Source organism: Barbus barbus (genome assembly GCF_936440315.1).
Source record: "Barbus barbus genome assembly, chromosome: 15".
Taxonomy (NCBI): domain Eukaryota; kingdom Metazoa; phylum Chordata; class Actinopteri; order Cypriniformes; family Cyprinidae; genus Barbus; species Barbus barbus.
The window spans coordinates 27,028,495-27,051,694 of record NC_136743.1 but is presented as its reverse complement, the minus strand read 5'-3'; the positions used below and the strand labels follow the sequence as shown (position 1 = coordinate 27,051,694).

The 23,200-nt window shown below is 36.4% G+C and overlaps 2 protein-coding genes across 2 annotated transcripts in view; one reads left to right on the top strand and one right to left on the bottom strand.

The window, feature by feature from the left end:
* Positions 1-4,295: 4,295 nt before the first annotated feature.
* LOC306881914 (ephrin type-B receptor 3-like) overlaps positions 4,296-23,200 on the bottom strand; it is a 35,601-nt gene continuing 16,696 nt past the window's right edge. Inside the window, exons 10-16 of the mRNA XM_079436271.1 lie at positions 21,736-21,788; positions 20,976-21,098; positions 19,563-19,810; positions 15,420-15,635; positions 13,657-13,806; positions 12,612-12,805; positions 4,296-5,546 (exon numbers count right to left, since the gene is read on the bottom strand). Of these exons, the coding sequence (XP_079292397.1) occupies positions 5,438-5,546; positions 12,612-12,805; positions 13,657-13,806; positions 15,420-15,635; positions 19,563-19,810; positions 20,976-21,098; positions 21,736-21,788 (1,093 nt within the window). The 3' untranslated portion in view covers positions 4,296-5,437. The remainder of the gene's footprint in view (positions 5,547-12,611; positions 12,806-13,656; positions 13,807-15,419; positions 15,636-19,562; positions 19,811-20,975; positions 21,099-21,735; positions 21,789-23,200) is intronic.
* LOC306881221 (uncharacterized protein) lies at positions 7,187-9,656 on the top strand. Its single transcript, XM_079435205.1, has 4 exons — positions 7,187-7,446; positions 7,547-7,614; positions 8,873-9,005; positions 9,308-9,656. Exons 1-4 carry the CDS (start codon positions 7,333-7,335, stop codon positions 9,479-9,481), a joined length of 489 nt encoding a protein of 162 aa, XP_079291331.1. The 5' UTR covers positions 7,187-7,332; the 3' UTR covers positions 9,482-9,656.

Genomic DNA, 23,200 nt, shown 5'->3' with positions numbered 1-23,200 from the left:
ACGTCTTTCAAATGTCAGTTTTACATGCATTCTAAATAATAAACATCTTAAAGACATCTAATAGACGTCTATTTGACGTCCTATAGACGTATTGCAGATGAGCAAACACCATAAAAAATACGTCTTGCAGATGTAAATGCAGACATCAAATAGATGTCTCCAAGATGTATGTGTGCTATCAGGAACGCTCCTTTAGAGAGAAGTGCATCTTCACCGATTATGATTATAATGAAAACGTTTTTGTTTTCGATTTGATTTATTTAAAGCTTTCTATAGATATATTTATCATGTCTGTGAGCCATGTATTCACTGACTTTAGGTTCTTAGGTTTTGTGAAGCGCTCCTGTTCAAGACGAGACGGCAGAAAGCGCATCATTGTTTTCTTTATTTTATAAAAGTTTTGTTGATATTGTGAATGATGTTTTGTTGATATTGTGAGTGCACAACAATAAAAGTAGACCCTTTAAAGTTCCGAATGATGTATTACTATTACCTTTATGAGCAAAAATTACGGTATTTTTAAGTTGTTTCCATTGAAAAAAATGCAATTGATTGCATTGGTGCCTCCATGTCCTGCGCTTTAGCTTCAGCTCTCCGCACAAACTATTGGATGCAGCGCACATTTATCTAGGTTTAACGTTTAAACATATGCTTGAACTGTTTTAGTGTATCTATAGATTTTATTTTAGGCAAGTCGTGATGATTTGAGAAGGCTAAATTGATCAAACATAAGCTATGATCAGCCTGCCGGTCTGCCGCTGACCGCTTGGTCGTTACTTTAAGAAAGAAAAAACTTATTTAACGAACAAAAAATGCTCCAAACGTTTTTCTAAATTATCGGGTCGGTAATTCTGATAAGCTGTCGGACATGGACCGGGCTAGGGCCTGAGCGTCTCAGGCCAGGCCCGGGCTAGGTCCTAGATTTGAGGCCCGTGAGGGCTCTACATACAACCATTAAAATTAACAGAAAATTCAGACTTCTCCATGGTGGGCTAGTAGTTTGCAACATAGAGAGTTGCTGTCAGTATTTAGCTTAGCGGTTTTAACATGTAAGCATTACAATCTGAGAAAAATCGAGTCTCCTGTGTGGAATGCTATTCGTTTTTCAGAGTGGCTGCCTGAGTTACTGTAGAGAGTATCATAACAATCTCATGTAACATGCTACATACAACCATTAAATCAGGAAAATTGAGGTCCTGCATGGATATTTCTTTGTAGAATGCTGCCTACATAGAGCATATTGTAGTGATCACTTGTGATTTTATGACTTTCACTATATTTGGCTTAACAACATACTAATATGTAACCATTAAAATCTGAGAACAAAATTAGGCTCCTGTGTGAATGCTATTTGTTTTGCAGCATATATAGAGTTGCTGTCTATACAGAGAGTAGCCTATCATAAAAATCCCCTTTAGGTTATGAGGTTATGACTTCCAGGGTGTTTAGCTTAGCAACATGGTGTATAGCTTTGCAAACCATTAAAAAAATAGGTCTATGTAGAGCGTATTGTATTCGTCACTTGTGAGGTTATGACTTTAGTGTTTAGCTGTTAAGATTAGCAACATGCTAACATGCAACCATTAAAATAAGAGGAAAATAAAGGCTCTGTGTGAAATGCTGTTTTTTGCAGCATATACAGCTGCTGCCTATGTAGTAGCGGTCACTTGTAAGGTTTTGACTTTCACTGTATTTGGCTTAACAATATGCTAACATGTAACCATTAAAATCTGAAACCCCCCCCATAAAAAAAAGAGACTCCAGTGTGAATGTTTTGCAGCATATATAGCCTAGAGTTATTGCCTATGTAGAGAGTATCATAATTTCTTGTGAGGTTATATGATTTTCAAGATGTTTAGTTTAGCAACATGCTAACATACAAATAACATGGCACCAGCCTTGTGGGCAGCGTGCTGATATATAGCGCCATTGCACTTTGGGCATGCCGATTTCGAGTCCTGGTTTGTGCAACTTTCCTGATCCCATTCCCCTCTCTCTCTCTCCCACTTTACTTCCTGTCTAGCTGCTGTCCAATCAAAATGCCAAAGAGAGAGAATGCAAAAAAAAAAACCTATACAACTTGAAAATTGAGGCTCCTGCATGGAAGGTTATTTGTTTGTAGCATATGTAGAGATGCTGCCTATGTAGTGATCTGCAGTGGTCACTTATGAGGTTTCATTACCGTCAGGATGCTTTTGTAGGCAGTAAACAGTAAGGCAGCTCACTAGGTTTTGGAACAAAGCTACTGTATTTCCACCGCCCACACTAACACTCTCCCTTCCTCTTTCACAGATACACACAAATAAACACAAACACATAACCTCCCACACAAACAACTTTCCACCATCTTAATGAGAGTTCACGCGTTGTGATTATTACTGCACTTTTGGCCCAAACAGTCCCTTTCTCCTGATGAGGCAGCAGCAAAGGCAGATACGTGGATCTGAACCTCTGGGCAAATAACTCCGCCAGTAAAAAGCCTGATGTGCAACCAATTCTGCTGCCAAGCTGTTCTCTCCGATCTGCAGGCTTGCACAGAGCGGCCGGCGTAATTGGAAAGATCAAACGTGCTTTTGTGCAGCGTGGGGAATGCGGAGCTTCGGCGCAGAGGGAGATCTGACTTGGGAAATCAGGGAGATACAAAAGAGATAGAGAAGCTCTGATCAGACTGACAAACCACCTTCCAAGTCTGCTCGTAAAGAAATAAGCGCAAGCGATTCGGGGGGATTATACTTTATTATATATCAGGCAAACTTGGGGATAATTGGATGTTGGACATCGATGCGCACATGGAATGGCGTTATGTTGGCAGTATTGAGGAAGCTACTTTTTTGAAAGAGCCACTAACAAAGTTGCAAAAAGTAGATATTTTATTCAACCTTTGAATAGTTTAATATATATACATGTGTGTGTGTATATATATATATATATATATATATATATATATATATATATATATATATGTATATATATGTTCAAATGTTGAATATCAATTGCAATATTAAAGGGTTAGTTCACCCAAAAATGAAAATTTGCCCATGTTTTACTCACCCTCAAGCCATCCTAGGTGTAGATGACTTTGTTCTTTCAGACAAATTCAATCGGAGTTATATTAAAAATTGTCCTTGCTTTTCCAAGCTTTATAATGCCACTGGGTGGGTGTTTCTTTTTTCAACAGTCCAAAAAAAAGTATCTATCCATAATAAAACGTACCTCACACGGCTCCAGGGGTAAATAAAGGCCTCCTTTAACGGATTGATGCATTTGTGTAAGACAAATATCCATATTTAAAATGTTATAAACACTTTTCTTTCACTTCCGCTAACTGTCGTAGGCGGAAGCAGTTCTGGGCGGATGATATAGGCGCAGCGCACACGCCGGTGATTAATGATGAACGTGGAAGTGTAGAGCACAAACCGAGGATTTGTAAAGAAAAATGTCAGAGGATTTCGATATAAGCCAAGTGGTTTTCTTTTGCTAAAGTAAGGAAACTTTGCTTCCTTTGCTCCTGTAAACAAACTCGCGAGACTAGCATATCTCACAGGCGCGCGCCACATACTTCCTACGTCATCCAGCCGGAACGTCTTGCACCCGGAGCCGTGTGTGGCACTGTTTATTATGGATGGGTCTGCTTTATTTGACTTCTTTTGGACTGCTGAACAAAAACACCCGCCCATGCCATTATAAAGCTTGAAAGAGTCATATACACCTAGGATGGCCTGAGGGTGAGTAAAACATGGGCTAATAAATATTTTTGTAATATTATAAATATATATAATTTATAAAAAATATATATGTATTAAATATATTTATAAAAGTTATTATTAAATACATGTATTTAATATATATTTTATTGTTTCATTAATATTTATTATTATAATATTAAAACAGTTATTATAAGTATTATTCTACATGATATATAATGTTTAATATTAATTGATAATATTAATAATTAACACTTAAATGCATATTTTTTTTTTTTTTAAGAGCTAAAATTATTTCTGCAGGGAATCATGACAAATCTTTTTTTGAACCATATGAATCGCCTGAACAAACGGATTCACTAAAATGAACTTGACTTCCTAATGCTTCATACGAGAGGGGAAATATTTTAAGGGAAATTGTAATTTAATTATTGTCTATTGCTGCATGTGCAATAGAGTGTGAAACATAAACCAGTAATGTAGCGTTCTGTTGCAGTATGCACTGAATAAAGCAGTTTGGAACATTTCATGTGGGTGTCATGGGTCTCGTAAATCAGTCATTATAATCATGTCAATGACTCTTCAGTTCTTATGAGGCATTTATTTACACAGTTATGCATATTTGAACAGACTGAATTAAAATAAGTGGAATATTCATCAAACAACAGCTCTCGAGTCAAACTGTCATTGTCTCACCTCTCGGATAGATTTGAGTTTTGAATATGGCATGCATGTAAAGCTGTAGAGCTCGACTGGCTCTCTCAAGCACACATGAGCATACTGTACACACACACACACACACGCATACACACACAGAGCACAATTCCCCCTCGCTCAAAGGCAGGGGAAACGGGTTTTTAAATCACAGTCCAAGTCCTCCACGCGGAGAAATCTCTCGAGCGTTTCATGGAAGACAAAATACAACAGAGGTAAATAAAACACTCTTCTTGAATCGTAACAGTCCGCTTTTTTAAAGTCAACTCGCCCTTAAAGGACTTTCCATTCTTTGAAAATGTCCTCTTCTCTTTCCGAAAGCCTCAGTTTGAGTTTGAAACTTTCATGTGTTCCACTCCTCTCTTCCTTTCTTCAATATGAAGAAAAGATCAGAAGAAGCAAGTCTTTGAGAGAAAAAGAGCGGCAAAATATCCTCAAGCCAACATCAAACAGCCCGGGCTTACATTTAATAAATTTTTAAAACATTATTACAGTTAGCTTATAATTCTCAAGTCCGTTTCATCGTTTGTGACCTCGGCAAATGAGAGGAAGAATGGAAGGGATTGGAGTTACGGAAGAGAGTGATCGCTTTTTGCCATTAGAGAAACACATGCACACATGCAAACTGAACCTGAGAAGTAGAAACGACGTCAATTTAATCCATGTAATGAAAATTCAGTGTAAACACGAGAAAGTCATGACGAAAGGGAGGGAAAGACGATTGCCTGAGGCGCCATCATACAGAATTCCAATTAACATGTGCTGTGTTTTCCCAGCACTCCCCAGGTGCCCCATACACAGGCTGCCCGTCAGGCCCATCCAGTTTTCCATTGGACACGCCGTAGTTTTCCACAGGCTCCTTGGGAGGGGTGCGACACTGTCCCAAATTGTATACAGGTTTTCCATTGGCTCTTCAAGCAATAGTTGGCTCCAGTAATTTTTGGATTGTCCCAGGTTTACTCGTCAAATGGGATTTTGTTTCTAGTCTGGAGGCTCAGCAGGTGTTTTTTTTTAATCAGTCAAACCCGTATGGGCAGAGTTTGGCTCATTTGTTGTTTCATGTCTTGTGCATCTCCTATACTCTTCCTCTGATGGCCCGGCAGGGTCCCGCCAACTCGACAGAGATCACTACACAGAGGGAAATACAAAATACAAAAATCAGCTAATGCAGGAAACACTGACATATGACAGCACTGGTTTTGTTTCAAGGCATAGTTATTTCATGTCAAAAATGCTTTAAATTTAATTTGAACTGGTCACACACCCCACTGAAAATTAATCTGTCCATCCATCTCTCTTTATATTTATCTCTCTATCCATCCATCCATGTAAACATATGCGTTCATCTGTCCATCCGTCTATCCATCCTTCCAACTATGTATCCATCCATCCATCCATCCATCCATCCATCCATCCATCCATCCATCCATCTATCCATCTCTCTCTCTCTCTCTGTCCATCTCTCTATACATTTATCTCTCTATCTATCCATCCATCCACCCACTCACCCATATATTTGTCTCTCCATCCATCCATCTATACTGTATATACACTGTAAAACTTTACTGTAAATTTACAGGCATTTTCTAACAGTATTATACTGTATTTTTATAAAACAGTAGCATTCTGTATATTTTACAGAATGTCTGTAAATATACAGAAATTTTCTGTTTTCAGCCCGCTAAATTTGTAATACAGTACCATACTGTAAACGCATTGCATTGTGGGATATATTTATTTCGCGCTCAATTCAAATGTGATGTGATCTCCAAAGAAGAAGAAATGTGAACAGTGTATTACAGGCAAACTAGATTCGTCAGCGGGAATTAATTGAACAAAATAATTATTCGCGTTATTAAGATAAGCCAGTGGTTTGTGAATCTGTGCGTAGATAAGCTTTGTGAGCTTCGTTTCGCGTTTCAAGCGTTAGTGCCTGTGACGCAGCAAACAATGGACGACGCTGCCTGAGCAGACGCAGAGATCATTTGTCATCTGAATCATCTAACCTGTGCCTGAGATGATGCTAATCGACTGGAGCATGAGAAGATGGATTAATGTTCGACTAAGTATCGATACGGTAAGCTTGTCTTTTTTTCATTCACATTTCTACATTGTTTCCACGCATGGTTTGATTTTGGGAACGTTAAACTTAACTTAAATCCCGAGTTAGCAATTCACTTGGGTAAAATTGGTTTTATATTCGCACATTCACAACATTCACATATTTCCGCGTTCAATAACTTTCTAATTATTTGTGCAATAAAGTTATTTTGGCGGACTAAGCCAGAGCGCGCACACACACGTCACACACCGGATGCGTGCGCGCACTCAGATCACTTGGACATGGTTGTGTACAAGAGGTAAAAAACTGTATAAATACTGTTCATTTTCTCACACAAACCGCTCGTTTCGTGTCTTAGGCCATCAATGTGTAGTTACGATGGGGAATTGTTTAATTTTGATTTCTCTGTGCATGTTCTTTTTCCCTCTTATAGAGACAGTGGCCTGTCACCTGCCATTATATGACTGACAAGCTAGAACGATTTGACCTAAACATATCAAAATTGGATCTACTGAAGAAAAAAAGACACCTACATCTTGGATGCCCTTGGGGTAAGCTGATAGATACCAAATTTTAATTTCAAAGTGAACTATCCCTTTTAAGATGTTTATGCACACCTTCCTTTAATCCAACAATCAAAAACAACTTAAATAGCAAATAAGACACACATTCACATGACCTGCTTCTGATTATTATTTTTTTATTATTATTATTTTTCAGGCTGAACAATCTGATGAAGATCCGGTGCTAATGTAAGTGCTTCCCATTTGTAGTCCATGTTAAAAAATGTCAGTTCTATGATCGTGCTTTTTAATGTGTTATAATTTTGCCAGCACATGAAAATCCATAGTCATGTTCCTAATGCTTATTTCAAAAGTAGTATTCCTGATTGCTTCCATGTCTTCCATGGTCCTACAGCTGCTCCCACACTTGCAGAAATTAGATGGTCTTACCCTTCAAGCAGATGTAAGTAGAGATTACTTAAAGCATGTTGCAAATAAATGTGATTTGTTATGTCTTGGTTCTGTTAGTGATGGTTGTGCTGTCTTCTTAAAAATTGTTTCAGGTATTCACCACTCAATCTGATGTCCAGCAGTCTCTACATTTGCCAGAGAACACAACCTATAATTCTTGGTAAGTAAACAGTAAAGGTTTAGTACCTAAAATGAACATCAAGTCATCATTAACGCTATGGAAGCATATGGGTAGCAAAATTCAGTTTGAAATAATTTCAAATTCAGTTAGTAATATGCAAAATGGCAATGCATTTCTGTATTTTAATTGACATTTTACCCTAAATGTGCAAAGTTTAGTGCAAAATGAAAATGGAAATTCAGTTATATAATTTACATATGATATTTTCTACAATTGTGCATCCTGTTGCCAAGCCCTGCCTTGATGTAGCCTAAAGATTGACAGGTCGGGGGTGTGTTGCATTTTCAAATACATTTCGAATGCATTTTCAAATCCACATTGACTTTATATTCATCATGGGGTATTAAATGAAAATGCAATTGAAACGTCTTATATATGAGTGTCAATGCATTTAAGAAAAATAAAAGATATTTTAAATTACAATTTTTCTACCTTTTTACTGCACCTTTGGATCAGAATGCATTCTGAAATTACAATTATCATGTGGTATTATGATGTAAAAACAGTTTTTGCTTGGACATGTTAAACATCTAATCAATTTGGGTAATACATTTTAATTTCCATTTTGCAACTTATAAAGCATTAAAATATGTTTTTAATTTGTGTATTAAAACTAGTGTAGGAAATGGCAAATGTAAATTTTATAATTTAAATAAAATTTATGTGATATACAATAAAATACATATGTGCACTAAATATTGCACATATGTATAAGAAAATGTAAATTGAAATATATCACCATTTTACGTATTGCATTTCAATTGAATTTTGCTACCCATATGCTTCCATGCACCCTGGTGTTGTTCTAATGCCCTATGACCTTCTTTGTTTTTTGGACCACTAAAGGAGAATAATGCAAAATAAATAAAAAAAAGCCTGCTCACGCTTGTCCATATAATGGCAGTGATAGTGACCAGCATCAAGATACAATAGTATCACAGAATGTTCACATGCAACATGTCATGTATTCTAAGTGTTCTGAGGGAATGCAATATTGTTTAATGAAAATCCTGACACTGACATTGGTCTTTTGTGCTCGACTGTGCATTCATGAGATACTATTATTATGCAGTTCACAGCTATAGTTGTGAACCCTGTAAATGGGATTTCCCTGCACATATTTCAGATTTAGTTTAATAGTTATGTTGAGTTGAACTATGTATAGACAACTAAACAGAACTGCAATGGAACCCACAATAGTTTATTTGAAGTATTTTCTTTCTTTTTTTATTTTCAGGTCAATCTCTAAGCAACCAGCGGTAAATGTTGAGCAGCCCAACTTTGTCTCTGGCCTTGCAGTGCTGTTTGTATTATTGTATGATTTCAACCTCCAGTATCAGGAAGAGGTGGCATGCACCCTTGCGACTGAGGTTAGCATATTTGCCATTGATATATATATGATAGAGTGAATTGTCACTAACTTGTTTTGACAGTATTTGTAAAGTACTTAAGTATATTTTAACAAATATTTTATACAGTTGATTAAAGAGCTGAATGACATATTGCATATTTAACATTATCATGTAGTCATGTAATCACATCGTAAGTGTTGCAATTCTCTGTGCTGTCTCAAAGAACTCACTTCTGTGAGATGCTGTGTGTGTATGTGTGTATTAGATATATATATTAGACATATACATAATGTTCACTTTTTTTCTTTTCTGTCTTTTAGATGCTTTCTCGACATCAGCCCTGCATGTGCATCAAAAACCAAGAAAGGAAAAGTGACTTACAAGAAGACTGGACATGTTGTGTAAAAAAAGAACAGTACTGTAAACCCACAGGTTTCCTCTCTTCTGAAAGACTTATAAAAAATATATTTCTGAAAAACCTTTCCATTCTTTAAAAGTAAATAAGATTACTGTATTTTGAATTACTTGCTAATTGTTAATTGCATTTTACATGTTTTATATTTAAAAGAAAAAGGAAAAAAAAAACTACAGCTGGCATTTCAGCCAGTAAATTCATATAAGGCAATTGCCTGGTCTTTTCTTCAAAATAAATAAAATGTTTTAAAACTCAGAAAATATTATTTTCTCTATTTTTTTGTGAATACTGTTATGAAAAAGTATATTTTTAATTTTGTAAATCCAAGAGTACTGAAATAAAAGCAGGATTTACAGTATTCCCTGTAAAGAGCACAGTGTAATACTGTAAAAAAAAGTTATATAACAGTATAATACTGTATTTCATAAATACAGTACAGAACTGTAAATGTTGTGTACAGTAGTAGTACTGTAAAAATACAGTATGTGGCTGGCAACCCAGCTGCCAGTATTATACTGTAAATTTACAACGAAAAGTTTTACAGTGTAATACTGTAAAAAAAAGTTATATAACAGTATAATACTGTATTTCGTAAATACAGTACAGAACTGTAAATGTTGTGTACAGTAGTAGTACTGTAAAAATACAGTATGTGGCTGGCAACCCAGCTGCCAGTATTATACTGTAAATTTACAACGAAAAGTTTTACAGTGTATGTGTCCATCTGTCTATCCATCCCTCTATATAATTCCATCCATCCATCCATCCATCCATCCATCCATCCATCCATCCATTCATATATTTGTCTCTCCATCCATCCATCTATATATGTGTCCATCTGTCTATCCATCTCTCTATATAATTATCTCTTAAATACCATCAAATTCAAATTTCAATTCTGTTTGCTACGTCATTTTAATTTAGAAACTGAAATGGAGCCATTGTCAATTCAGTTCTGGATTGACGTACAACTCAGGTGCAGAAAGAGCTGTGTAAAGATTCTTCAAAAATTCCTAATATTAATTAACAGTGAAAAAATATCAGCATATAGGTGTGGAACAACATGAGAGGGAGTGACGACAGCATTTTCATTTTGGGGTAAACTGTTCCTTCAATTTCCAATAAAAAAAGGCCAAATGTGTACACTCTCATTCAAATGACAACAGTAATCACGCACACAGACACACAGCTGTCTCTGGAGGTTGGCTCATGGCATGTCAACAGCCTGGCCAGGGCTGCTCGTGCATACATATGCAAACATAAATGAATCATACACAGGCCATCAGCATGCAGCATCATGCGGAAGCACGACGTGCCCGCACGCGCACCCGTACACACTCGACCGTTAGGCACGGGGCTCCACTGCCAGCACATTAAAAAGCTCATTAGCTGACTAATTAAAGTCATTGCTCTCTTTTAGCATCTCCTCCATTTCCCTTATTAAGCTCTCTCCGCCACCTCCGCTAGCCCTAGTCTGAACCGAACCAGCTTCCCCAGCGAGCAGACACAGCAGCCAGTGAAGAGGAAAGGGCACTGCACTGTGTGTAAGTCAGCCGTTACTCCGTTCCCAAGACGGTGCGGTTCAAAACGCTCGAGGCAAGAGCAGCGCGTTTACAAACGCAAGTGAAATGAGTGTGCTTATTTCGACTAAGTCAGACTCAGCAGTGTTATGGGTTGCATTTATTTGCTGGATAATTTATATGGTTGAAACTGCTTATCGTGAGGAGTTGGGTGGGGGAAAAAGCCCTACACAGTCAACAATGATTTGCATAGTGAGGCGCTGGGAGGGGTAAGCTTATCGTGATAGGTATTTTGCTGCACATGTTCAGTTTAAAAATTCAGCTTGTGCTTTACCCGTAGGAAAGATAGATCTCTTTTTAATAGCTCCATTGTTTCTCCTAGACTGCGTTAGAATGAAGAGCAAAGTATCCTGTTTCTCAGACGTCTCTCCCTAGTAATCCCACATCCTCTTAAGTCTAGATCTCAGTAATGCCACAAACTGTACTTAGATTTACAAACATCAGTCAAATGTCAGGGAACTCAAAAACTTCTCTTAAAATTCTAAGACTGAACAATCTGAGTTTAGTCTAAGTGCTTATTTTTAACTCTATACCCTCACTATATGCCACATTTTCTGTTTTGAGCAAACAAATTTTATAGATGTTTTGAGCAACAGCATTTCAAATCTCAAAATGTGACTTTGTAAATTGAAACCTTATATTGCCAAAACGATATTTTCCATCGCGACATGTATTTGGCATTTTAAATCTCACAATGTGATTTTTTTGTGACAATGTGACTATTGCAACTGTGATTTTGATCCGCCATTGCGATTAGATCCTACAGTGTTACATATTGCAGTTGTTTCTTTGATTCTTGTAACTGTCATTTTAAATCTCACAGTACGACTTTATCTTGTAACTGTAACTTTTTGAAATGGCAACTTTCAAAGTTGCAAGACTTTATATCCCAAAATGTGACTTTACATATCAGCCACATTGCATCTTTCATTCTCATAAATGCAATTTTATATCTCACAATGGGACTTTGTATTGCACATAGTCTTCTGATTTTCTGTAATTTCAAAATAATGTGCAAAGAGACTTTATCTCACCATTTTGACTTCTAATTGCCACTTTAAATATCACAATGTTACTTTGTCTTGCAAATTAAATTCTTGTAAATGACTTTACATCGCACAGTGTGATCACAACTGACTTTATTTATTGTAATTTATATTGCGCAAAAGTGAATGTATCTAGCAATTCAACTTGTAATTGTCATTTTAGACATTTTAGTTTCTTTTTTCTTGCACTTAAATTGGAAATTAAAGTGACTTCATTTTATTTATTTACTTTTTATTTATTTATTTTTTACAATTTTTATATGACAATTAATTTATAAACAGGCTTTCATACTTTCATCTGAGACAAGTTAATACATATACCTCTAAACTTTCATGAAAAAGCAATCTCTGAGCAGTACAATCTGATGAAAATTTTTAGAATAGAGTCTATATTTAAAATAGCGCAATGCTGATATGACAAAATTTCCTGCTTAGCAGTAAAAGTAGCAGTAACAGTGTACTATTTGCCGCATACTCTGCCAATTGGGATTTCACAAAGTATATTCCAGGAGGAAGATCCGTCTTTTCCTGTAAGTCAAGGCCATAATTGACCTGTGTCTAATCTGGCTTGTGTTCTGCTCACCCTGAGTGTGTGCTGGTAAGCACTTTGAGGCTCGTGGCATTGCGGAGGAGCTTGTCAAGTGTGCTGACGATCTGTCCGAAGCGAGGCCTCATGTTCCGTTCCTTCACCCAGCACTCCAGCATGAGCTGGTGCAGCACTGCAGGGCAGTCCATGGGAGGAGGCAGCCTGTAGTCCTGCTCCACTGCGTTCATTACCTACAGCATCAACAGACAGAGCAATTACACTGTCCTTCTGCATTAGGACAAACTCGCCAGTATGCAGAGTTTTATTAGGCATACAGTATATGACCGGAATATTACAATCGTTAAACCATAATAAAGACTAATAGAGTTGAAAAAAAGAGCATCTAAGAATAAAACACATAGCATTGTGGTTGCAATATAGACAAAACAACAGAAGCTATTTTTATTGTTAATAAATACAGTTAAAATATCAATAAAAATTAGAATTAATATCTTCATTATTAATGAAATAACTACAATTATATAGTACAATTATAAATGACTACAATAGTTATTTCTTCTATTGAAGAAATAACTACAATTATATATTAATATAATTAATTTACTATATAAATAATCATAAATGCATTATAATAAATGCATGGAAAAATGTAATTCTCATTGCTGTAATGCAAACAAATAATATATCTTTTAAACATTAAATATTAAGTGCTTAGTGTAGTATTTATTGAATTACCTTTTATTTAGGCTGATTAAAAAATAATACAAAATAAAAGTACGATTACAGTATTTTTTTTCTGTTTTTAATAAAATCTGTTTTTTTTTTGTTTTTTTTTAATTATTTAATTTCTGCATAAATATGAAAACACCACTGAGAATTATAGGAATAAAAAAAAAAAACAGAGTACTCAAAATTTGGGAATAAATATGCCTAATTGTCATGAAAATAATGTCACAATATAAATTACTTTAAACATTTTTTAAATTTAACATCCAATTTCTTGTCATTTTGGACTAAATTGTTACCTAAACATGAGATTTCATGAGATTCATCTGTGATGTAATACAAAAAGTTGTCATACATCTTGATTGCTCATGTCCCAGTATGGCCGCTCCCCGAATGACATAACCTCCCACATCACGATCCCGTAGCTCCACACATCACTCGCCGAGGTGAACTTTCTGAAGGCGATGGCCTCGGGGGCGGTCCAGCGGATTGGGATCTTGCCCCCCTACGCAATTACACACATACACACAGAGTAGCCATTAAATTCAAACACAGACTTTAAAACCAACGACATGGCTTGAGTCTTCAGCTGCCTAATTAGCGCTAAGACTCGGCCCCTACTCACGGCTTCCTCCCCACGGGGTACCCGGCTGGGTTCATTAATCTGAGATGAAAACCAGTAAAAAATTAAATGGCAGGAATCTAACTATAAACATAACGGTTTGATCTATCCCTCAAACAGACAACGTGAACGGGAAGACTAATCAATACACTAATCCAAGCGAAGTACGAGCTAAACGAGCATGCTAGTGCTAAATCTTCACTGACTGCTAGCATGGCTGGTAACGACACAAATGTTTACTCAACATTTTTAGCCAAAAGAGTTGATGTAGATGCTAAAAATAAAATGAAAGGATTTATACGGGATTCTAGTCATTCAATTCCCTTATCCGTAGCTTATCATGTCGGACACACTGAACAAGCCATCACGTACTGTACTGACTACATCCATATGTTTCCATCAGACAGAGATAGAGACAGGCTTCTTCCACATATCAAGTATGCCATCTGTACTCCCGATTCTGATGGTCAAGGCTGTTCTTATCAATTGTTAATGCACACTGTATCTGTAAAGCGCAGATATCGCTACACTTCTGTCTGGCACCTGGATTTCGATAAAACGCTCTCTGAAAATTCCCTCAGAGACTAAAATCCTTTCTTTCAGGTTAATAAACTAAGAAAAAATACCAAATGGCACCATGCTAACATGGTTTTGGAGATGTATCAAATCCATAAATACCACAACATATGCAAGGTATCACAGTATCCTTTGAAATAACATAGTGTAAATACCATGGTACTTTAATATGGAAATCATTCAATATCATGGTATAAAGCAAAGTACCATGGTATTGCCAACTGATATCATGATTACCAATTAAAATGCAAATGATAACACCATTATATATGCTAACATAAACAGCTAACATAGTTAGTTGTAATAATAGTATAATAACATAGTAATAATAATAGTAAAAAATTGACCATGATTTTTTTTAAATTGCATCTCAACTCAACTCAACTCTCAACTCAAGTTGATTTATATAGCACCACTAAAAACAACAATTGTTGACCAAGATGCTGTACAATAAATCAAATATTATAAAGGTTAACTCCATAAACAACATGAATTACAGCAATGAAAAGACCAGACACAGCACAATTAACTACAATTAAAAGCCAGAGAGGGGTTTTGAGGTTTGCTTTAAACTCATGCAGTGTAGAGGCATTTCTAATAAAAACTGGTAGCCTGTTCTAGAGTTTTGGTGCATCCTTTCCTTTTTTTTTAATTATCATGGCCTGGAAAGTTATGTCCTTTTTAAAAAAATTAAATACAATTTTAATTTTTAAATAATTATTTATTTTTATTATTTATAAAGGAAATAACTGTCTGTACTAAGTGTACTGGTTACCAATTTGTACAGACAAAGTACTTAAGATAAGCTACTATAATGGCTTAGTGGGGATCGTAGGATTTATTAGAACAAGGATATTTCATTATTGCTTTTGTATTGTTATATAAAAAGAGCAAACATGCGTGACCTTAACCAAACTCACCAATGAGCTGGTGTAGGTGGGGTCCGACGAGTTATCATCCAAAAAGCGAGAGAGACCAAAATCAGACACTTTGCACACCAGGTTGCTGTTGACGAGCACGTTGCGGGCAGCCAGGTCACGGTGGACGTAGTTCATGTCGGACAGATACTTCATGCCAGCTGCGATCCCCCTCAACATGCCAACCAGCTGCGTTACGGTAAACCTGCCATCGTTCAGCTGAGAGGGAACAGTACAATAGAAGAGGGAGAGTGGCATTAACAGATGTAAACACGACACTACACCAGTTCTCCTCGTTCTAACCAGCCTGTCTCTGACAGAGCCGCTGGACTAATTCTACTCGCAGCAGCCCATAATCTTCTTCAGAGTATCAGGATGCCAATGCTATGAAGAAGTGTCTCCACAAAACTCCACAAAGCTAATCCTTATGGAAGAATTTCCTTTGCAATAGCACTGCATATTTGAAAGCGTAATTCAATTACACACTTCACATAGAATATCAAAGCCACATGTTTTCATTTTCATATTCTGAATAGAGAAACTCTGAAGCGGTGGTCCTCTGCTGGGCAAAATTCTAATAATAAAATGCAAATTACCATATTATCGTACAGAGTTGTGACAGCGAAATAAATGCCAACCAGCTGCGTTATGGTAAGCCATCGTTCAGCTGAGAGGGAGCAGTACAATAGAAAAGGGTGATAAGCTACGGACAGAAAAATATCAGCGAGTCCATTTGCTATCACGTCAATGGCCATGCATCAAATAAAACTCCACTGAATTTTGACACAAATTAGAAAATATGATCCAAACTTCATTAAATACAGGTTCACATGCAACCTAGTTTATACTGTGCCTAACAGACATTTAAAAATGTATACCAAACCAATGCACATTACCATTCAAAACTTTGGGAATAATTTAATATTTTTATTGAGACAGAGCTTATTAAATTAAGGGACATTAGGGAATTTTGTGACCCTGGACCACAACACCAGTCATAAGGGTCAAATTTCCATTGATGTATGGTTTGTTGTGATCGGACAATATTTAGCCGAGATACAACTATTTGAAAATCTGGAATCTGAGGGAGCAAAAAAATCGAAATATTGAGAAAATCACCTTTAAAGTTGTCCAAATGAAGTTCTTAGCTATGCATATTACTAATCAAAAATTAAGTTTTGATATATTTACAATAGGAAATTTACAAAATATCTTCATGGACATGATTTTTGGCATAAAAGAAAAATCAATAATTGTGACCCATGCAATGTATTTTTGGCTATTGCTACAAATATACCCCAGCGACTTAAGACTGCTTTTGTGCTCCAGGGTCACATTTATGTTACAAAAGATTTCCATTTCAAATAAATGCTGCTCTTTTTAACATTATATAATATATAAATATACAAGTTTTTTGAGCAGTCAACCAGCATATTAGAATGATTTCTTAATGATCGTGCGGCACTAAAGACTGGAGTAATGATGATGGAAATTCAGCATTATATCACAGGAATGAATTACATTTTAACATATAATAAAATAAAAAAACAATTTTTTTATTAATATTATTTAATATTTTCACTGTATTTTTGATCAAATAAATGCAGCCTTGGTGAGCATACGAGAGATCTTGTCTTTTATTAACGTTTTATGTCCAACATAAAAAAGTAATGCTACAGCCCAAGTTCTGGTGTTAGAGAAACCTCTAAGGGGAAATTCACAAGTCTACTGTTCACAAATAGCACATGGTTCATGCTAAGCCTCCAAGCAAAAGGACATCATCACGTCTGTAGCCATTCTCACTTGGTTTGGCTCCAGTGACGATAAACATTCTGGTATGAGATTTTGATGTTGATGCTTTTTTTTTCTTCTAAAGTTGAAGATGAATCATGCCAAAGCTTGTTCTTATAGATATTTTTAGAAGTGTGTTTGTGTGTATGCGTGGAAATGAGTGCGATTGTGTCCCTGGCTGGACTTTGTGTGAGTACAAGCTGTGCCGTAGGAAGATGTCTGGGGATGAGGGACTGGTTGAGTAGGCTTTAAGTTGCGTCATCTGCTTGGTGGTCAGACAGAGCAAGAATAACCCACCTCTGGATGTCTAAGCTCCTCTGCATCGACTGTCTGCATGGGTTGGTTAAGGTTCTGGAGTGCAAACTGTTTACTGTAGAAACTGAGGGATTATACAAGGTCTCACAAGATTATTATGGTATTTTTAAGGTTTTGAAATGCCAGATGTTGACACAAGTTAAAGGTGAATCAAGGTTCTGTCTAAAGCACCATGAATAACTGTTTAATGCTGAGGAGTTATCAAATTGCCCTGTCAGCGCAAAATAATGTCTGGCCAAGGGAAGTTTTGCTATCTAAGTTATGTAAAGTAATGTGACGTGCTTCAGATTGAAACAGAATATTCAGTAAAACTTGATTTTGTCCATCGGGAATTGATTGAAAGAGTTATAACATTTTGATGAAAGATTATGAAGCCAAGCATATTTTTCTTAGCACCAGGCTAAGGAAAGGCATAGCCCTGAATCTTTTTCAAAAGCTGCATATTTTTGAAAACGCTTCTTTCATTCTTTTTAATGTATGCACTACAGCAGTTTTTATTGCAATGGCACTTGATTTAATATGCGATTGATGTATTTTAACACCCCATCTAGACCGCAAGCGAGCAATGCAACACGACTCAACAGTTTTTTTTAATTATAATGGGAGTGTTCTAGTTCGTCACATTGCGTTGCTAACAGTATAAATGAGGTGCCGTTTTAGACGCTTTGAATTTGTGTAGAACAGAGTCTCAAAGACAGATTGTGGGATGGTTTGAGGTGAGAAAAACTACAACATTCTCTACATTTAATATGAAGCAAGTGAGATAAGCTTTTTTTTTCATTTTTAATTCAATGTCAAAGCTAAAGTGGTCTATTTTATGCATAGCAGTGGACACTTGTGCTTTTCAGCCGAAACTGTTCCCAGCTAAATGTGTCATTTTGAATCACTCACAGCCATAATGGCACCATGGACAGGTACAAGGACATAATTTAGGGATAGAGAGTGAATTTTACAATTGATTTCAACTCTGTAAGAGATGAATATTAAACTAGATGCATTAATACTGATTTGATGAGTTTGACTGAGATGCAGGTGTGTAATTATCAATTATATTATGTCCTGGGTCAGTCTTGAGTTGTCAGAAACACTTGTAAACCTAGGATTTATTTATTTTTATTTTTTAAATTGTGTATTTCTCATTTAGGGTCATGAACATGCCTGCAAAGTTTCAACTCTCTGAAATGCTTAACATGCATATAAAATTCCTATAACGATTTTCATGTTAATTTCATGATTAAAGGCAGGTGCACAGAAAAAAAAAAAAAAAATAAGCATTTTATTACGTTTCTCAACTACTAGCTCTCAACTATCAGTTAGCATGCCTCTTATTAACATATTGGCTGTTTATTAGTAATTATAAAGCACATATTCTGCATGACCATATTCTATATGCCTAATCCTACCCAATACCTAAACTTTACAACTATCTTACTAACTATTAATAAGCAGCAAATTTACTTTTTTTTGTGAATTTTATTGAATCCAGTTACATAAACATAATGATCATACCCAGAATTGTAACATAATACATGGTTTAAAACAAGCTTTAAAGTTTATTTTCTATGATCAACTTTAGATGGTTTAGATGGCTTCTTTTATTAATATTCATATAGTTTGTATTTTATTTACTATTTGTATTAATATTACCAGTTTTGTATGCATGTGTTGTAAAGGCCTCTGGTGAATGAAATCAGTGTATTCCATACATTTGATTGTCATTTATTCCAGTTTTAATGATTAAAGCAGTATAAATTTGATTGTGGACTTTATTAGCTCTAGATGAAAGTGTATTATGCATTATGATGAATAATTGGACAATAATGATAACCTTTTGAAGAATTAGCCAATATTTTTGTCAAATGTACCAGTGGGCAAATATAACAGGGTTAGAAACACGTTAACCTGGATAACTTAGCCGGGTCACACTAATGGTGTCTAAAATGCCCATGGGCTCAGCTCCTGATGCTGTTTACTGAGAAAGCAAATAAGTAAGGCTAATGCAATAAAGCAGTTTTGCATTAAATATGATCTCAGTCTTACTCTTAGGAAGGAGTCGAGCGCTCCGTTCTCCATGAACTCTGTAACAATAAGCACCGGGCAACTCCTGGTCAGAACGCCCTCCAAGTGGATGACATTGGGATGGTCAAACTGGCCCATAATGCTGGCCTCGCTAAGGAAGTCTCGTCTTTGGTGCTCCGTGTAGCCTGCCTTCAGCGTCTTTATGGCCACGGTCGTTTCCTTTCGGCCAGGCTGCTTGAGTCGGCCTCGACACACCTCCCCGAACTCTCCTGAATGAATTGAACAGAGGAAGAGGAGAGAGGGAGTGGGGTGGGGGTGTGAGGGAGAGGGAGGATTATTGGTTTGAGCTCAGGATCAAAAAATCATTCGAGGGAAGAAATGATGCACCGCTGAAAACCAAGGAAAGTGCAAACGAGAGAAAAGAAGGGATGGCAGCAGTTTAGGGTTTGAATAGGCAGGGGACGGATGGAGAGAGAGGGTGAGAGAGGAGTTTAGGGACACGTTGTGGAGAAGGAGGAGACAGAAATTTAAGGGTTGTGGGGCTTTTGGGCCTGGACTCTGGATGTGAAAGTTTGAAACGAGGTGGAGGGAATTGATTCAGATCGTAAAACATGGGAGTGGCCAAACACAAGCATAGGGATAGATAAATAAATAATAATACAAAACATAAGTAAAGGCAGCAAGCAGCATGCATACGGTTAGTTACAGAATAAACTCTTTATCTACCAAGAATATGGTGTATTATAAACAATTATAAATACGTATTTTAAAATATTTCCTCAGAGGCAGTGGTTCTTAACTGGTTGGTTGCACATCTGTTCTTACAGGGGTTATGGACATAGAGGACAAACACACAATGTAAATTATAGAATGCAACTAATTATACAGTTATTAAGCAGCTGTTTTCAACACGGATAATAATAACACATTTCTTGAGCATCAAATCAGCATGCTAGAACGATCCTTCAGAAATCATCTGAAACTGATGGCTGCTGAAAATTTAGCTTTGCATCAGAGGAATAAATTACATTTCATATATATATATAAAATAATTGTAACAACATTTCACAATATTAGTATTTTTACATTCATTTTGATTAAATAAACATAGCCTTAAAGAGTCTTATGAATGGTGGTGTATGATTTTTTTATATTGTTAGACCTTTGCAGTTCATGGTAATATTCATAAATAGCAATTCTTGGTTTTAAAGACATTTAATTAATTTTGTAGGATAATTAATTGGTACTCTGTCATGTAAAATCTGGTTCCTGAAGCAAAACCAGTTTAAAACCACTGCTCCAAGGCATGCCTGAAAACACAGTTAGAGAATTCCACCAAACTTTAATATTTTATAGGTTTATGTAAAATTAGGTGTTAGTATATTCTTCATTAATAAGAAAGGCCTGTTTTTAATACTGAGAAATGTGGTTTACCTGCTCCAATGACTTCCTCTATCTTCACACATGAGATGTCAATCTCTCGGGCAAACTCATGAACGGCCTCGTTCGGGTCTTCATATGTAAAAGGGTCAATGTAAACTTTTACACCGGGGGATACTAAAACCAAAAGACAAAGAATGTTTTTCAGTCCATTCTTTTTCAATTTTTATTATTATTTATTACTTTAAATAGGCTAGATACACTGTAAATATTCCCTAAATGTTTTAGGGAAACATAATACAGCCCAATGTGCCAATACAATTAGGGACTTACTATTTTTTTTCATTATAAATGATACGGTAACTATTTTTTACTACCAGAAACTCCATAATTTTCTGTTGTATTCTTGTTAAATACAGATGTATAGACATAAAATTATATGGTAATACACACTTTTTTTTTTTTTACATCCAACCCATACATTTTTCAGTAAAATGTTGTTTCATTACACTCTACATACTTACATTTAACAAATTAACAGATTTTTATTGTAACATTTTTACACTATTTTCTTATTAAAATTATGAACATTTTAACAGTGTAGAAGTGGAAACTGATATATATTGTCCACACATAAGTCACAATGCTATGCGTTGGATCACCCTTTAAGGCGATGGCTCTGACTTTATCATTTTGTTTATTTATATTTTTATATGCTGCATCACTGCATCATTTTCACAAGCTTTCTCTAGTCACAGCAATAAATATGTACAGCAAGAAATATGTTTTTGGCAAACAGTGCAGATATACTCACCGTACTGCTGCAATTTTTCAGTATACTCCAGCTCAGAGCCAGTACGCTGCCGTCTGTAACCAGATTATACACACACTGAGAGTCTGGCTTAAGACTGGATTTACACACTACAGGCACAAAAAAAATATAACTGGGGCATTTTGTGAAAGAGAACATATGAGTGCTTTAGGTATTTCATATGCTTCAATCATCAATTATGTCCCTCAAACTGCACGACAAGCTAGTTTTATCAATCTAAACTTACACAGGTAATGCACTTTCTAAATGCCTACGATTTCTCGCCATTCTGCCTAATTGCAATTCGGGACATGCAGAATTCAAAGGCCGGGTCACCACAAGAAGCAGCAGGAAAGATCAACTGTCAAGAATGTCTTGTCGTCGCTTCAAACCAGAACCGCTCCATTAGACGGTTCAGATGAGCCAAAATGTAAGATGTACTCCAAAAACAGTAAGTCAGTTAACACCAAATCATAGGTTGAGCCTTAAGTGAGGAACAAATAACCAAGCCCAAGAACATACATGCTAATCTGTGCTAGGTTCATGCCTGTATCAAGTATCTGAACAGTGTATTTAAGTCTCGGCCTTCTCATTAAGATCTCTTTGTTTCACTAACTCTGCATAAGTAGCGTGTTTGAAAGGGAACGGGAGCAAAGGGGCCTATTGGAATTCACCATCTGTGGGATTCCTTTTGTCTCTTGACCTGTGCTAACAATGACGCCTGCTGCTAATTAGCATCTCATCTCTAATTTATATGTCAGAAGGAAAAGAATGACGCTTCAGCGCACACGCACACTCACACACACACGCACACAAAAACACATTAGGATACTAGCTCAGAGGGCATGAATGAGAGAGAAGAAAGAGCTTGAAGCGGAGAGGAGGAGACGCTTTGGCACAACAAGGCGGTCACAGTCAAGAAGAATGTGTCAAATAGACACTGTGGCAGTCTGCCGTCTCTGGAGTGATTGGCAATGTCCCAGTCTTCGCTCGGATCTGGGCGAAGTGGCCTCAAATGAGCATCTTGTGAGAGTCTCATAAATATCGGCAGTCAGACGCACTTTGAAGTCTGTTTTGCAGTCTTTATCTGATCTCATTTTGCTGTTGGGCTATTGAGTTTGTTTGACACCAAGTACTGAGGCATTCAAACGATAAACAATACAAATAGCTCTTTGCTAAATCAACATGAAATCTAAATGGACCCTGTTTACTTTCTTACTACAAGTTCCTGGTCTAAAGGCGCGGTCACACTAGCAAAATTTTAGGCAAATTTTGTAAGCCAAAAAGGTACATTGTCTGTTGTCAATAGTGTAGCAATGTATGCGCACTTCTAAACCAAGAAGCCTGTGGTTAGTAAGTCTGGTGAATCAATGTGACCAACTTGAATATGTTGCAAAATCTGCATGGGGAAATCTTTCACTCTCAGCAAAATTCCTGATTACATGGATTCCTACAGTAATGAACTTTT

Coding starts and splice junctions, on each gene's coding strand:
- LOC306881221 (XM_079435205.1), top strand. CDS start 7,333: ATGTTCCTAATGCTTATTTCAAAAGTAGTATTCCTGATTGCTTCCATG. Junction 7,615..8,872: donor AACACAACCTATAATTCTTG/GTAAGTAAACAG, acceptor TTTTATTTTCAG/GTCAATCTCTAAGCAACCAG. Junction 9,006..9,307: donor CATGCACCCTTGCGACTGAG/GTTAGCATATTT, acceptor TCTGTCTTTTAG/ATGCTTTCTCGACATCAGCC.